Source organism: Neoarius graeffei, chromosome 18 (genome assembly GCF_027579695.1).
Source record: "Neoarius graeffei isolate fNeoGra1 chromosome 18, fNeoGra1.pri, whole genome shotgun sequence".
NCBI lineage: Eukaryota > Metazoa > Chordata > Actinopteri > Siluriformes > Ariidae > Neoarius > Neoarius graeffei.
Window position 1 is genome coordinate 65,938,917 of NC_083586.1, and position 18,412 is coordinate 65,957,328.

The 18,412-nt window shown below is 40.3% G+C and overlaps 1 protein-coding gene across 1 annotated transcript; it reads left to right on the forward strand.

Annotated features, from left to right (window-relative positions):
- The first annotated feature begins 1,693 nt into the window (after window positions 1-1,693).
- Window positions 1,694-14,808, forward strand: LOC132865826 (E3 ubiquitin-protein ligase TRIM35-like). The gene is made up of 6 exons (XM_060898323.1): window positions 1,694-2,095; window positions 3,355-3,450; window positions 3,546-3,776; window positions 3,870-3,892; window positions 8,099-8,217; window positions 14,336-14,808. The coding sequence occupies exons 1-6, from the start codon at window positions 1,694-1,696 to the stop codon at window positions 14,806-14,808; spliced, it is 1,344 nt and encodes a 447-aa protein (XP_060754306.1).
- The last annotated feature ends 3,604 nt before the right edge of the window (window positions 14,809-18,412 follow it).

An 18,412-nucleotide genomic window follows, 5' to 3' on the forward strand; every position in this document is an offset into this window, starting at 1 on the left:
ACATGCAGGTTAGGTTAACTGGTGACTCTAAATTGACCGTAGGTGTGAATGTGAGTGTGAATGGTTGTGTGTTTCTGTGTGTCAGCCCTGTGATGACCTGGCGACTTGTCCAGGGTGTACCCCGCCTTTCGCCCGTAGTCAGCTGGGATAGGATCCAGCTCGCCCGCGACCCTGTAGAACAGGATAAAGTGGCTAGAGATGATGAGATGAGACTAATTGCTTGAGTGGAAAAATTATTCAGGTCAAATGGTGACACCTGCAGGTGACTACAGTATCATCATTCCTCAAGTCAAACGTTCAAGTAATGCCATACCTGTACAAACTAATAGCCAATTATCACACTGATTACAATTAGTGAACCTCATTCCATAAAGTTTGGGTCCTCAAGGAGAAACTATCTTACAGTAACACTGAGTTTGCTGGTCTCTGTTTGATTACCGAGTGTGATATTAGTTATTTAAATATAACACACCACATTCTTCTCATACTTCCCATTTTCAGGGTAAATCTCAAAGTTCATTGCAAATTGCAAGTTAAATATCCAGTACTTCCTCTATAAAAGGAAGTGGAAAAGTTGATTTCCTCAAGTATGTCATGGCTACAGCCTGCAGGATTGGATGTGGGCAGAGAGAGAGATATGGAAAGCATTTAGTATATACATGTGCGATGATGTACAAAGTTTAGGGTTTGGGAATGGAGTCTACCTTTACATGTTTGGATGTGTGCCATGTTGGATCTAACAGGTTGTAGCCAGAGGCATCTACATTTCCTGGTTACAGGATTAAGAATGGCATCCTTGGCAACCTGCGTCATTCCCTCTCCCTGTCTCTCCTTCTGTCTGTCTCTCTGTTACATGTCGATCCTGAGACACCAGAGATGCTGACCTCTTCTGCTCCTCGGACCTGCCTGATCCATCCTGATGCTCTACATCTGGCTGGAGTCTCATCACATTGCTCCTGTAGAGGACGGCCCCTTATGGACAGTCGAAAGTCGTACTTGGAAGACACTCTGGACACTTATAGAAATACATTTAGGGTTTCGGACTACAATCACCATGATAACTTTAGGACTGCAGTTGTCATGAACAGTTTTGCACTTAAGTCTCTATCAATGAACAGTTTATAACTTCAACAAAACAGACTTCCTGTTAAATTATAATGAATTTCCTGGTTACACAGTTGTACTTTGTGACTCTATAGGACACAGTAATAGAAGTGAATTATTTATAATCATGCTATCTGTTATCAGCCAGATGAGGATGGGTTCCCTTTTGAGTCTGGTTCCTCTCGAGGTTTCTTCCTTGTGTTGTCTGAGGGAGTTTTTACTCATCACTGTCACTGCAGGTTTCATTATCAGGGATAAATTAGGGATAAAATTATCTCATGTTGAAAGTCTTTAATTTTCTGTAAAGCTGCTTTGCGACAATGTTGTTAAAAGTGCAATACAAATAAACTTGACTTTCTTGTCTGACTTGTTTGGTTATAACTGTGCTGCATTTTTTAGTACTTAGAACAGCATGGTATATGATTTCAGTAGTCTGTAAGTGACATACCTTCTTTTTGTTTCTCCCTCAACCATATGCAAACCAAATTAAATTCCTTAAAAACCTTCAGTTTCATTTCTCTGAAGGTGAATCCTATAACAGGAAACACTCTGAGTTGTTCTTCTGGTTCTTGGTTATAATGAAGCAGTCATGGCATCGTCTCACAATAATCTGGAAGCAAGCCTCATGTGCTCTATTTGTATTGAAATCTTTAAGGATCCAGTGATACTGCCCTGTAGTCACAGTTTCTGCAAGGACTGTCTCGAGAAAAGCTGGAGTGAGAAGCTGAGGAAGGACTGTCCACTGTGCAGACACACTACAAAACGCTCTGCACGTAACAATCTGACTCTTAAGAGTGTGTGTGAGTCTTTCCTTGAGGAGAAGAGATGCAGGATTTCAGCACAAAATCAAGGTGTGATCTGTGCTGTCCATGATTTGAAACATGAGCTCTTCTGCACAGATGACCAGAAGCTGGTGTGTTTGAAATGTGTGTCTGAGGACCATAAAGAACACAACTTCTGCTCCATCACCAAAGCAGCTGAGGAACACAAGGTAAAGTATAAACTTTTTAGATTTCTTAAACATTTTAGTACAAAATATTTCCTGATAAGTTCTATCATATTTGCTACAGTTCGGTGAAAAGGTATTTGACCCTTCAAGGTATGTAAAGGGTAAGGGCACAAGTCTAATCTGAACCCCCATGATCTCCGATCCCTCAGACGGCACTGCATCAAGAATCGTCATTCATCTATAGCTGATAGAACCACATGGGCTTGGGATTACTTCAACAAACCTTTGTCAAGCTACAATACGGAGTTACATCCACAAACACCAGTTAAAACTGGTGCAGAAAAGGAAGCCTTGTGTTAATGGTGTATGGTGTAATACACACACATACACACACAGTGCCCTCCACGAATATTGGCCCCCTTGTAAAGATTAGTAAAAATGGTTAGAAAAAAATCCAGCTTTTGGTGAAGTCACTTCATCTCACACTGACTTCAAGACTTGAGCTTAAAGACTTCAGATTTGAAGGTAAGATAGGCAGTAAGGTCAAGACTCAAGAATTGATTTGGACTTTTATTTTCTGACTTGCGAACATCTCTGCATTGTATGTCTTTGTACAGCATTACTGTCTAAGTCTAAAGTCCTTCCCATGCCGTGCCCTGGTATTCCCAGGCAGTCTCCCATCCCAGTAGTAACCAGACCGTTAAGGCACGTCGGGCCACTCCGATCTCTGTTTCCGTAGCCCTCGGCCTCTCGCTTATACAGCTAGGGTTATAGTGGGGGGCAGGTCTTCTGGTAACCACGAGAGTTTGACTCCCCACTCACATCTGTATTGCAGCGTGCCTTGCCAGACTGCAGTAGGTACCATTTTTATGATGGTCTTTGGTATGACCCGACCATGAGTAGAACTCGCGATCTCTTGATCAAGAGGTGGACACACTAACCACTAGGCTGGCTCACAGTGCAGCATTACTGTAGCATTAATAAACTATGTGGGGAAGCACTTGACCTCACTAATGCCCTTGTATGAATGAACAAAAATCCCTACAGCCACTCCAAAATCTAGTGGAAAACCTTCCCAGAAGAGTGGCACTTATTGTAACAGTAAAGGGGGTCCAACTGAATATTAATAGCCATGCTTTTAGAAGAGGATATTTAAAAAGCACATATTGATATTATGGTCAGGTGTCCATAAACTTTCAACCACATAGTGTAGGTAGATGCGCCATGTCTTCTTTATATTGTATAGCAAAAACATTTTATATTTATACATTTTAAGTGTAAAATAGCATTTTTCTTTTCAGAATAGACTTCAAAAACCTCTGCAGGAGCTTGAGGGCAAGCTGCAAAACTTGGTTTCCAAAAAGTCCACTTTTAACACCTCAGCTACAAAACTCCAGGTATTTGATATCTGTGTTATGAAATAGTATTATATTTATATAGTACAGTTTGGCTCTTAGTGGAGAAAAACACGGGGACTTGTCCTCTTTCCCAGTCTCAGGGTCAAAAGACAGAGACGCACATAAAGGAGGAGTTTAAGAAGCTTCATCAGTTCCTCAGAGAAGAAGAGGAGGCTCGATTATCTGCACTGAGAGTTGAACAGAAAAAGAAGAGTGAGAAGATTACAGAGAAGATTGCAGAAGTTGAAGGATTGCATACTTCTTTATCTGAACGAATAAAAAATATTAAGGATGACCTCGGGCATGATGAGAGTCTTTTCTTACATGTATGTATTTTATCTGTAGTTTTCACATATATTCTGCTCATAAGAAACAAAGGAAATTAATAAAGTTTGTTTTTCTTTATTTTTTCTTCCCAGAAATTCAGTGAAACAGAGGAAAGGTAAAGAAAAAAATCATTTTTTCATACATCAGTGGTGTGTGTCAACATCCCCCTCCCCCCAATAATAATAATAATAATAATAATAATAATAATAATAATAATAATTTTGGTTATACTAGTGCATCTCAAACAATTAGAATATCGAGAAAAAGTTGGGTTTTTTTGTAATTTAATTCAGAAAGGTAAACTTTCCTATATTCAATGTTCATTACATGTAAAGTGAAATATTTCAAGCCTTTTTTGGTTTATATAGCTCATGAAAATCAGAAATTACAAATGATGATTAGAATATTTCCTAAGCTCAATCAAAAAGGATAATACAGAACTATCCAACTTCTGAAAAGTGTGTTCATTTATACACTTAGTACTTGGTTGGGGCTCCTTTACCATGAATTACTGCATCAGTGGGGTGTGGCATGGAGACAATCAGCCTGTGGCACTGCTGAGGTGTCCTTGAAGCTCAGGTTGCTTTGATAGCAGCCTTCAGCTCGTCTGTATTTTTGGGTCGGGTGTTTCTCATCTTCCTTTTGACAGTAGCCCATAGATTCTCTCTGGGGTTCAGGTCAGGCAAGTTGGCTGGCCAGTCAAACACAGTAATATCAGTGTCAGCAAACCATTTGGTAGTAGTTTTGGCACTGTGGGCAGGTGCCAAGTCCTGCTGGAAAAGGAAATCAGCATCTCCATAAAGCTCGTCAGCAGATGGAAGTATGAAGTGCTCTAAAATCTCCTGGGAGATGCTGCATTGACTTTGGACTTGATAAAACCCAGTGGACCAACACCAGCAGATGACATGGCACCCCAAATCATCACAGACTGCAGAAACTTCACACTGGACTTCAAACACCTTGGATTCTGAGTATCTCCACTCTTCCTCCAGACTCTAGGACCTTGATTTCCAAATGAAATGCAAAATTTACTTTCATCTGAAAAGAGGACTTTGGACCACTGAGCAATAGCTCAGTTCTTTCTCTCCTTAGCCCAGGTAAGATGCTTCTGACATTGTCTCTGGTTCAGGAGGGGCTTGATATGAGGAATGCAACAGTTGTAGCCCTTTTTTGAAGATGTCTGTGCATGGTAGCTCTTGATGTACTGACCCCAGCCTGAGGCCACTCCTTGTGAAGCTCTCCCAAGTTCTTGAATCGACTTTTCTTGACAATCTTCTCAAGGCTGCGCTCATCACGGTTGCTTGTGCATCTTTTCCAGTCAGCCTTTTCAGCAATGAACTTCTGTGGCTGACCCTCCCTGTGGAGGATGTCAATGATTGTCTTTTGGACAACTGTGGAGTCAGCAGTTTTCCCCATGATTGTGGTTGTGTGGACTGAACCAGACTGAGAAATACATGGGATTCATATGGTTTTACTCAAACTCAAAATGAAATATCCTGATAATTTGAGATGTTTTTTGGTTTTTTTTTTTGCAATGTAGGTCATAATTCTCATCTCATCTCATTATCTGTAGCCACTTTATCCTGTTCTACAGGGTCGCAGGCAAGCTGGAGCCTATCCCAGCTGACTACAGGCGAAAGGCGGGGTACACCCTGGACAAGTCGCCAGGTCATCACAGGGCTGACACATAGACACAGACAACCATTCACACTCACATTCACACCTACGCTCAATTTAGAGTCACCAGTTAACCTAACCTGCATGTCTTTGGACTGTGGGGGAAACCGGAGCACCCGGAGGAAACCCACGCGGACACGGGGAGAACATGCAAACTCCGCACAGAAAGGCCCTCGCCGGCCACGGGGCTCGAACCTGGACCTTCTTGCTGTGAGGCGACGGCGCTAACCACTACACCACCGTGCTGCCCCTAGGTCATAATTATAAAAATTAAAATAGAATAAAGCTTGAAACATTTTAGTTTATATGTAATGGGTCGAGAATATATTAAATTTCACTTTCTTAAATAACTGATGGAAAATTTTGAACTTTTTTTTTACAATATTGAATTCTTTGAAATGCACTAGTATATTAGATTTTTCTTACATTTTGTTAAATGTTACATTTTTATAATATTGAATACTATCCACCTTGGCTACTATTCTCCATACAGTACGTCACCTCATAAATAGTGATTATATCCTGTAACAATAAATCACGTTCAAATTTATGATGCTTCGAATCAATGAAATAAAAAATTAAATGTGATTATTATCAGACTGCTTAATCTTAGTTTATCCTAGCTGCAGTTTAGTTGTTTAGCCATCAGAGGGTGCAATAATGTATAATTAACAGTTATTCCATGAAATCGAGTTGTACATGAGCTGATAGCGGACGAGATGCATGGCACCGAGTTGGCTATAATCCATGTACAACGAGATTGAGTGGAATAACTGTTTTATTCTGTCCACATTCACTGGATTTTGAGAAACAGTATTTTTATTTTTAGCAAATTTGATAAATAAAAACTTTGTACAAAACATCCATCAAAATCATTTCCACTTAGAATGTAAACAAATCAATGAAATGACAGGAGCACTTTGTGAAAAATGTGATAATAATTCTTGAAAAATTAAAAATATGTTCTTACCATCAAATACTTTTATTCCATGTCTTGCTGCGTTATTTTGGGGGGGGGGTTCGAGCAGAGTTTTTAATTTCGTCCTCGGTTGGTTCAGTAACATGCTCTGCCATTTTATTTTTGCTCTTTAGAGTTTTTTGGCGGTTGGTAAACCAACTTAACCATGCATTACCACCACCAACTGGGCTGGAGTGTGGAACAGGAGCTATTGGGGGAAAAACAACTACAGTATATTCTTTGAGCTATTTCTGTTTCTTTTAAATACTTGATGATAAAATGATATATCTGACTTGATGCACTCCACCATTTTGTTTTTCTTTATTTGCGGTATATGAGCTGATATCCTAGTAGCAGAATAGCCAATCAGAGAGCGCAATTGCTCATATCCAGTGAATGTGGATAGAATAACAGCGGAAATACATTATTTCACCATAGACTGAAGTAAAACAGCTCTAATGCCACAAAAACAGAAAAAAAACCCAAACCTAATATGTGAAAGATAATGTGTGTGATTGTGTACAAATAGATTTAGCAATAAATCGGAGCTCTCTTTTTACAGGCTGCTGAAAGACAAAGAAATGAGAAGAAAATAGCAGCATAGCAAATGTTTATAAATGTTTATATAGAAAAGGCATATTTGTTATTTACATTTTCATTTTTAAGAAAATAATATTTTAGTTAATAGGCAATTTTATTTTTTTCGCAGTCTGGTTTCCATCAAATCCTGCACTCTGATTGTCTAGCGAGTTATGGACCCTGGTTACGGACCTCTGGCAATGCGCTCGTTCACAACAACAACAAACATAGTAGCAGTTTTTGTCAACATTTATTTTCGCATTTCTCAGGAGATTAGCATGAATTTTACATCATGGATAGTGATAACGACAGTCTTCACAGCGAAAGCGAGTTTTACTACCCTGAGGAAGATGAAATAAAAGAAAACACTTCAGGAGAAAGCTAAAAACCTGTAACTATTGCTAACGCCTAGCAAAAACATGGCTGAATCCTGAATGACTCCTGTTTGTATAAATAGGGGACTACATAGGCGGCAAAATGTTTTTTTTTTCCTGCCATGGAAGTGCACTTGTATACCGAGGAGGAAGCAATTTGCATTACAGCCGTGAATGAGGATTCAAAATGGCGGCTTGCCTCGGCTCGGTTTTCCCTTTCGGGCGCTCTCGTTTTCTGTTAGAATTTGGTAAATAAATAAATAAATAAATATATTATTTACCAGCTTAAAGTCGGTCCATATGGTGAAATACTGTGACCTCGGCCTTAAATACTGACCTCGGCCCAGAGGGCTTCAGTCAGTACTTTCAAGACCTCGGTCACGGTATTTCACCATACGGACCTCCCAGCTGGTAAATAACATATATATATATTTTATTCCAACCTTTACAAACATGGGGAAATAATTATTGTTGGTTATTTAGAAAATGAAACAAAGTTTTATTTATTTATTTATTTATTTAACAAAAGGAATATTTAAGTTCATAAAAATAGGAAATGTAGCAAACTTTTTGGTAATAAAATTTTCTTCATTTTTTTTTCAAAGACATTGTGGGAAAATTGAATAATGAACACAATACTGTGAATTGAATCATGCCTACTAAATAGTGTTTGGGTTATTTTAGTCCTCACGCTTACATTTACTAACATAGTATAACTGTGTGTGTGTTTCAGAGTTAACTTCACGGTACCAGATCTAAAGCTTGATTCAGGGTCTGTGATCGATGTGGCTAAACACATGGGGAACCTGAGATACCAAGTGTGGGAGAAGATGAAGCACGTCTGTCCTAACTGTATGTGAATGTGAGCTCTGGATCTCTCCAGCTCCTTTGGCTACTCTTGTCTGCTCTGTTTCTCTAACTAACCCCTCGTTTGACCTGACAGTGCCATATTCTTTACCACTTTTTTAAAACTGGATTTCAGCCCTGTCAATAATTGCCAGCAGCTAGCAATTTTGCCACCTATAAACGCTCCATTGCCCGTTACTCCAGCAGTTTGTTTTTGTTTTTTCCCCAAAAAAGTAAATTTCCTTTGCATTATGTGACTTGTTTTTATTCACTGAGAAAAGTGATCTTTTTAGATGAAAAGAATCACATTGCTATGACATTCATTTGTTTTATTTGTAGTCTGTTTCTGATGTGGGTGGAATACTGAAGCGCGGACAGGCAGGAACTGGTGTCAACACAGGCTTTATTGTCACTTTCTTTTCTACTGCTTTTCAGCTTTTATTTGACACACACATACATGCTCTGTTCAGAAGAGAGCACCCCCTCGTCGCTCTCTCCCTCCTTTTCTTTGCTCCATCATCACTGCAACAGACCCACACACATTAATTGACAAGAGGTGTAATAACATTGCCACTCACCTTCCCTGGCCCCGCCCTCCATTCACAAACTAATACTTGACCATGCCCCCGCTGCCACATACCCCCACTGCCTGACTCAGGCCAGGGAGCTGTCCGGCCTGCAACAGACTCCCCCCCGATGGGACAGAAGGTCCACCACCACCATCTGCGCTCCGGTCTGTGGATCACCTTGAATTTAAAAGGCTGGAGGGCAAGATACCAAGGGGTGATCCCTGCATTGGCATCCTTCATGCAGTGGAGCCACTGGAGTGGTGCATGGTCCGAACAGAGGGTGAAAGGGTGCCACAGCAGGTAGTACTGGAGGGTGAGGACCACCCACTTGATGGCCACTCGATGATGCTTTCAGCGGCTACCATCCTACTTGCTTTGTATATTCACCATCATAGCTGACGCTCATGACATAGCACATTTTGATCACGTAGTTGCAAGTTATCTATAGACAGCTGCTTGTTCTTCTTCTGTAATTGTGTTGGTGGTGGGTGATATTCAAGTTGAGTGTATTGCTACCACCTACTGTTTGGGTGGAGAACTACTGGTTTGAGAGTGCACTGTTGAATTGCATCCTGATGGAAACGACTGCATACAGACATAGTTCCACAAAACAGTTGCTGACAAAGCAGTGTTGGGGGTAGCCAGAGGGGTGGCCAGAGATTAATTTAGGGTGGCCTTGGCCACCACTGGCCACCCCTTGGCTCTGCCCCTGCAGGGGACCAGAGCGGCTTGAGTGGTTACTTTTGTTTTTACCTCCGGCCCCAGCTCTGCCCTCTCAGGAACTACTGATGCCAATGCCACAGGCACCCCCTCATTCCAATGTTTTAACAGGTTGAGGTGGTATATTTGTAGTGCCCTGTCCCTATCCATTCACCTCACCTAATAGTCGATGTCCCCGATTCACTGTGTGACCTGAAAGGCCCCTGCCATTGGTGATCAATTTGGAGCTCAAAGTAGGCAATAATACAAGTACTTTATCTCCCAGAATGAACTCTGTAAGGTGTGCACCCCTGTTGTACAGCCAGGCCTGATGTTCTTGTGCCTGCCAGAAATTCTCCTTGGTTAAGTGAATGAGTGTGTGGAGCTTTACGCACAAGTTGAGAATGTACTGAATTTTGTTTTTACTATGTGAAGAGCTACATGGAATATGAGTTCCCTATGTCTCTGTGGGATTAATAATGGAGTTATCTGTTCACCAGTTTAAGTGTCCTGCATCCCTTGATACAGCCTATCTTTAATAATTGCAAAGTATGGGAAGGAGGGTGTCACATCTGGCTGGAGAGGTTGACCATCGATTACTCTCCCTTGGGCAAAGGCATGATGCAGAGTCTCGTCTCACATTTGCTCTAATCGAAAATCCTGAAGGGAATCCCCAAGAGAGGGAGGAGGGGTAGGCTGTTTCCCGCTCCTCATATTACCCTGATGCAGTGCTGATGTGGATGGATCTGAGCCAGCTTCCCGAGTCAGTGCTACACCGGAATCCCCATGTGACATGTTACTGCAGGACCCGCCCACTACTACACACTCCAATAAACCTTTAAACCCCAGCCAGTCAGTCCCCAGAATCAGTGGGTGGGTGAGGTGTGGGTTAACCACCACCTCTATGCTCCCCCCCCCAAATAGAATGTGGATGGACACTTGTGGATATTCATGAATAACTGTAACAAGATGGACTGATGAAGGAATAATATGGGTGTAATGATGGGACCAGTGCAATGGGGGGAGCCAGTGCAATTAAGCAGGAAGTGTAGTGGCCATGAGGGGAGAAAAAGAATGCCCTATATAAAGTGTGCCAATAGAGGCCCTGCTTGGTCTCCTTTGTGTCTACAGTGAGTAAGGTGGATGGCATGCAGTTCTGTTTTTTTGTGTGTGTTTTTTTATGCTGTGTCACATGTGATGTTGTTTTATCTTGTTTGAGGCTACAGTGATTGTGACTTGGCCTGGAGGGAAGAACAAGTAACTGTTTTCAGTCAGCTGCTATATTCACAGTGTTTGTCCTTAGTCCTAATTAATTACAATCAGTAGCCTTGAGTTAACAGTTGTTCAGTTTGTTGTTTACCTATATTTCATAGCAGTCAGCCTAAAGCTGAAGCCATTTTTTTTATTTGAGTTTTGTGACTGTTGTGATATTATGGGTGTGTTTACTTTTTTGAGTTCTGTTTTGTCCCAGTCAGGGCAGCCGACCTGTGCTGAGATGCTGTACACCATCTGCCTCCTCCAGGTGGCTCAGCCAGTGGTCAGGGATAAATGTACAGTACCGGTATCTGTCCTCTGTGGTTGCATTTATTTTATCCTGACTTTTCTTAGTATCATAGCTTTTATCAAACAAATAAAGAATTTTATTCCATTCATTAATCCTTAACCTTAGCTAATAACCCAGGGACTGCTGGCTGTAGCCGGAGTGTACCTGCCTACTGTCGGGCCTTTTCTTGAGTTTGTGTTCTGTGAGGTGTCAACCAGAAATCATGAATGTTTCTTAAATGCTTTGCATCGAAATTGCTGTGTATTTAGTATTTGCCTGTGTGGGTTGTGTCAGTGTGTCATTAAATCCTGGTAGTAGGTGGCTAGCTCTGATTCCCCTTCTCTTCCCATTAGTGTTGGCTTTAATAAAACTGTAATAGATTGATATTCCCTTGACTCTTCTTTGGTGTCTGACAACTAGTTGGACTAAAAGAAACCTCTGTTACACATCCCCATGTATGCACAGAACTTTTACCACTTGTGGTCTCTCCAATGCCTGACCTTGCACCAGGCTTTGGTAGATTGAGGTCTGATTACAGCCAGAATTCACCAATGCATGATATGTATCCCCTTGAATATTCACTGGTATGTGATATGCTCCAGCCTGCTCGATGGTGGTCTCTGGTGCATTGGGGATCCAGACCACAGCTCCCACCTCCATCGCAGAGCACTGACCCTAGAGATGCCCGGGTTCCCCGCAGTGCCAGCATACTGGCCAAGTCTTCACCTCTGCACCAGTGATATGGGAGTCATTCACCTGTGTGTGTGTGGGGGGGGGGGGGGGGGGGGGGGTTAAAAGACACAGAAGAGAAAGAAGGGAGGGGGACACCATGGGTGCAGCGAGCCAGCTGCGAGGGAGGGGCATTGGTCCATCAATGATGGCAAGCCGTCCTGGCCCAGATGCAGCAAAACAGGGCCAAACTATGATACTACCACCGCCATGTTTCACAGATGGGATAAGGTTCTTATGCTGGAATGCAGTGTTTTCCTTTCTCCAAACATAACACTTCTCATTTAAACCAAAAGTTCTATTTTGGTCTCATCCGTCCACAAAACATTTTTCCAATAGCCTTCTGGCTTGTCCATGTGATCTTTAGCAAACTGCAGATGAGCAGCAATGTTCTTTTGGGAGAGCAGTGGCTTTCTCCTTGCAACCCTGCCATGCACACCATTGTTGTTCAGTGTTCTCCTGATGGTGGACTCATTAACATTAGCCAATGTGAGAGAGACTTTCAGTTGCTTAGAAGTTTCCCTGGGGTCCTTTGTGACCTCGCTGACTATTACATACCTTGCTCTTGGAGTGATCTTTGTTGGTCGACCACTCCTGGGGAGGGTAACAATGGTCTTGAATTTCCTCCATTTGTACACAATCTGTCTGACTGTGGATTGGTGGAGTCCAAACTCTTTAGAGATGGTTTTGTAACCTTTTCCAGCCTGATGAGCATCAACAATACTTTTTCTGAGGTCCTCAGAAATCTCCTTTGTTCGTGCCATGATACACTTCCACAAACATGTGTTGTGAAGATCAGACTTTGATAGATCCCTGTTCTTTAAATAAAACAGGGTGCCCACTCACACCTGATTGTCATCCCATTGATTGAAAACACCTGACTCTAATTTCACTTTCAAATTAACTGCTCAATCCTAGAGGTTCACATACTTTTGCCACTAGCAGATATGTAATATTGGATCATTTTCCTCAATAAATAAATGACCAAGTATAATATTTTTGTCTCATTTGTTTAACTGGGTTCTCTTTATCTACTTTTAGGACGTGTGTGAAAATCTGGTGATGTTTTAGGTTACTTTAGAAAATTCTAAAGGGTTCACAAACTTTCAAGCACCACTGTAAATCTTTTCGAATGCAATATGAATGTGATGTGACCTGCAAAGAATTTCACATAAGCTACAAAAGCTGACAACTCATCCCAAGTCTCCCCTATGGAATATCACATGGGTAGCCAGTGATTCCACATATGTTACAAGTGATTGACGTATAAAACTTGAAAATAGGTCAAACTCATATGAAATTATTAGAGAACCTTTACTTTAATTTTCATTAATTTGATCTTTTTTTACATATTACCCATCTAAATCATGAGATCAAGAAGAACATTTTATTTACTCTGAGGTGCAAAATACTGCACTCTCCATCACTCAGAATGCACTGTTTTACATCTATATTTTAAGAATTGTCTGGGGGAGGTCCCCTGGAACCCCCACCTTTTTTAAACATCAGTGGTTTGGGGTTTGCTTACTACTCTTTTCCAGATACCCCTTACTTCAAAAGTTATGGACAGAGCTGGAATTTAATGTCATCCACTGATTTGGTTAATGGTCACAGTTTGTTTTTTGTATTTTCATAGCTTCCTAGTTTGTACAACAAAGGATTTGAATATACATTGGTGCAAACCCAAATTTTACATGTTTTAAGTAATTTTCCATTATTGAACCTGGTTGAGTGCAGTACATTGTGCCAAGCAACAGATAGACAACATTCATTACATTACAGGTGGTTAGCAGACGCTCTTATCCAGAGCAATGAACAAGCCATGGGCAGCCCCGGGGAGCAGTTGGGGGTTAGATGTCTTGCTCAAGGGCACTTCAGCCATTCCTGCTGGTCCAGGGAATCAAACCAACAACCTTTTGGTCCCAGAGCTGCTTCTCTAACCTTTCAGCCATGGCTTCAAATTCAGTAATTGTACACTTACAAAGTGATGATTGGTACTGTACAAATATTGTACTGTAAGTACACACTATAGTCCAATGTCTAAGTTTATGCAAAAGATTTTCATCAATTCAAATGAAGTCTTTATTTATGTGCATTGTACATTCCAAATGAACAGTTTATATGGATCCTAAACTGGGCAGTTTCAGTTTTACCATAACAACATCCCAATCTGATTTTAATTCATAATGCAGCTCATATTTGTCTCACATTCAGGAACATGAACAGTCTGGTTGTCTGGAAGTCAAGAAATTTAACTAGGTTTTTATCCTCTTTGTTACCATGTGCTGGTCCTCACTGAATTTCTGGTGAATATATAAACTCTGTAATGTGAGCTGTGTTTTCTTACATGACTGTTTATATCTCAGCAGAAGTGAATCATAACTCAGACACATGTGCAGAACAAGCAAACTAAATCTGATAGAAAAATTACTGATGGATGCTTAGGCTGTATGTAAATGTTGCCACTAACTTTAAGACAATAATTAATGTAAATTAGATATTATACAATAATACAGTTCTTAATATTGAATGTTTACTATCAAAATTATATAACATGCTCTCCCCCCCCCCTTTTTTTTTTTAGATCCAGTAATTCTGGACCCAAATACCACAACATCTAACCTTGAGGTATCTCCAGATTTGACAAGTGTTCTATGTTTAATCCCATTTTTATCGAACTCTACAGCAACAACATGCCTCACCTACATCCTGGGCTCAGAAGGCTTCAGTTCAGGAGTGCACACCTGGCAGGTGGATGTGGAAGCCTGTGATCATTGGACTCTGGGAGTTGTTACTGAATCTGCAAAAAGACTGAAAAAAATATCCAGCAGTAATTTCCTCATATATTATATTAATGGTAAATGTTCTTGGACCCCAGTAGCACTCAAAATTAAGAAAGTATGTATTTTTCTCGACGTGGTGAAAAAGCAGGTGGTTTTCAGTGATCCAGACACAAATGTTACAATGAAATCATACAGTTGTGAATTTACTGAGAAAATGTACCCTTGCTTTTTACCAATCAGCAAATCCCCAATGAAGATCTTACCATCTGTGTAAAGGTTGATGTAATCAGTCAGTGCTGTGACACAGTGTGTACTACTTACACTACCGTTCAAAAGTTTGGGGTCACTTTGAAATGTCCTTATTTTTGAAAGAAAAGCACTGTTCTTTTCAATGAAGATCACTTTAAACTAATCAGAAATCCACTCTATACATTGCTAATGTGGTAAATGACTATTCTAGCTGCAAATGTGTGGTTTTTGGTGCAATATCTCCATAGGTGTATAGAGGCCCATTTCCAGCAACTCTCACTCCAGTGTTCTAATGGTACAATGTGTTTGCTCATTGCCTCAGAAGGCTAATGGATGATTAGAAAACCCTTGTACAATCATGTTAGCACAGCTGAAAACAGTTGAGCTCTTTAGAGAAGCTATAAAACTGACCTTCCTTTGAGCAGATTGAGTTTCTGGAGCATCACATTTGTGGGGTCGATTAAATGCTCAAAGTGGCCAGAAAAATGTCTTGACTATATTTTCTATTCATTTTACAACTTATGGTGGGAAATAAAAGTGTGACTTTTCATGGAAAACACAAAATTGTCTGGGTGACCCCAAACTTTTGAACGGTAGTGTGTATCACACTTTCTACATACTTGGATGACATCATAGTTTTGTTTTAGTTCAGATTAGGATTAGACTTTGCTTGTAGAATCAGAACGTTGTTTATTTATAACTGTTTATCATTAGAGAAAGCATTAGCACATAATGGATAACTCAGTGGCAAACCATTACTATTAGAGCTGGGACTTGAGCTCAGCCAAAACTTAGCCAGACACCAAAAAAGCAACAGGGCAAAGGATTTTGTAAGGGATTAGCATCAGGCTGCCAGGTCGCTCCGTTGTGTGTAGCTGTCGATGTTGATTTTAAAATAACTCAGTAAATTCCACAGGGAAATTAATACTTAAGTCTGAGTGAAAAATGCTGTGGTGAGCATGCAGCATGGAAGAAGAGTCTGGAGACAGAAATCTTAGTTTCTCGGTCGTTAGCTTGTAGCTCTCGATAGATAGCACTGGCTTGACTGCTTTATTAGCATTCACTAACATTACTGATGAACGTTACACCAGCTGGAAGGTGACTTCACTGCTGAGCTGACGGCACTGGCTTGCTGTTAAACTCGCGTTGGCCTTCGAGAAGGCTGAGAGTGATACATTTTTGGTCACTCCCACTATAAATCATAATCTGATTTGTTAATTAATCTGTCACTTCCTACATAAACATACACTGCCATGGCCTTCTGTCCCGGCAATGAAGTCCTAACCAGTGAGTGAGCAGCTCTAAACTCTTCTCAGCCTAGAGACAACAAACAAAACAATCTCATTTTTAATGTTTTCAGGACAGTAACCCTTTCATTTTTGAAACACATTTGATAGAAAATGAGGCCAAATTAGAATCAGAAGAGAATAATTATAATGAAATTATGAAAGAAATTAAATATAACATTTGAAATGCTGATATGTTTGGGCTTCTCTGAAGGTCTAGAAGGTCCTGACGGTTCCCTTCTGGTATTATTGTTAGCCTTATAATCTTTACTTCATAATATTTATAATTTACATGTAATCTTTAACAGTGTCCAAGACTTGATTTGTAATGAAATTCTATTTTTTATTATTATTTTTTTTTACTTTGGTTTATGGTTTCCTACATTACCCACAATGCTGTTTGATTACCTGCTGATAGTGGTGCAGCATGATTTAATCCTATGGAGAGCAATGCAGTGGCACTTTAGTCCTGTTATCTGTCCAGCTCTCTCACCTCCTCATCTGTACACTCAGCTTCCAGAGCTTCCCACTTTTTTGCTAACAACACCATCAACATCATCGCACTCATTATCTCATTGATTACTGACTACCCGAGCCGAGTCTCTTCCATAATTCAACGTCGTATACTTATATTGCATTCTGGGACTTTGAGTCCAGCATCTAAGGTCTCCACTACTCTGTAGGATATCTCATTAATATGATGATCATAGTTGGAAAAAAGTGAAAAGTGAGTGAGAATAGATGTTTTTAGGTCTTTTTACATGCTAACAGTGAAACTTGATTGTTATTTATTTTTTGACTTGCTGACATAGTAAATTTTGCTGAGTATTCATTTTGGGAAATTTTGAGAAGAAAGCTTGTTGTAAAACTCCAGACTCTGTGTTGCACTAGTTAATGATAATGGTGTTGTGAATTTCTGATTTGAAGTAGCTGTGATACACAGAACTTACGTGGCAACCTCACTGATGGGATAAAGTTCATCATACTATGGGTTTGCACAAACTAGTCAAATTGTTGACTTTACTGCTCTGCGATGATGCTTTAAGCGTCATGTCAACTAGTTGCTGATCACATGATTATGACATTTACAACACACCTTCAACCAGCACAGATTTCCCCATTTGGCCAAGCTATGCAAAAGCTACATGGCTGTTCAGCCACCTGCACCCCAAGTGAGATAATTTTTTTTCTCTGGCTGGGAATACCGTCATACAACAGTGGGCAGGTCTTCGTCCTGCCTGGGTTGATGCCCTAATCTTCTTCTATGCAAACCAGGACCGAAAAGACTGAGCAGAATTATGACAATGAGTAGGCTTCCAGGATACATTTTGTGTGGGGGAAGCCATGGCCTAATGGATAGAGAAGCAGCTTTGGGACCAAAAGGTCACTTGTTTGATTCCCTGGACCAGCAGGCCTGGCTGAAGTGCTCTTGAGCAAGGCTCTGGATAAGAGCATCTCCTAAATGTAATGTAATGTGAGTTTTGTTTTCTTCTCCTATACTAATATTTGCACCAATGTATTTTTTTCTTTTGCAATTCAGTGGGATTTGTGGAATACAAGTGTAATTGTTGCTGTTGAGTTGCTACCTGTTGTTTATTGATTTATATTTATAGATACATATCATTATACTGTATTAGCTACATAATATGCCTTGCCGTTTTCTCCTTGTTTCTGTTCCAAGTAAAAGATGTATGTGAGCTGTCTGGTGCATTACGTTTTGAAAATACAGGCTGTCACTTGTTGCAAAGCATTCCCTTCTCCTTTTTTTTCATGACATCAGCGATTACCGAACTGTTATAAAAGTTATTACATAACTTTTAAAAAGTCTGAAGTGGTCCCCTACATATCACCAACAGGAAGTGCACTATTATCTTTTAGATCAATCTAAACACTGCTTAACTGATGTGTGCAATGAATTAATTTTAAAAACAGTGTCAAACTTCTTTGCTCATTGTTCATGTTTTCAAGTTTATTTTTATAGCACTTTTAACAACAGACATTGCCACAAAGCAGCTTGACAGAAAATTAAAGACTTTAAACCTGAGCTAATTTTATCCCTAATTTATCCCTGATGATGAAGCCTGTGGCAGCGGTGGTGAGGAAAAACTCCCTCAGATGACACAAGGAATGTCAGGTTCTGTGGACCTTTTCAGCCTGCGGTTCATCTACTTGGCCACTAGATGCCACTATTCTGCATTATATTTTATTTTGTTTTTCTTGGGTTACACTTGTCTTCATGCTATTGGCTAAGCGAATCATTGATGGCAAGTAGTTGATTGGCTGGCCTATATATATATATATATATATATATATATATATATATATATATATATATATATATAT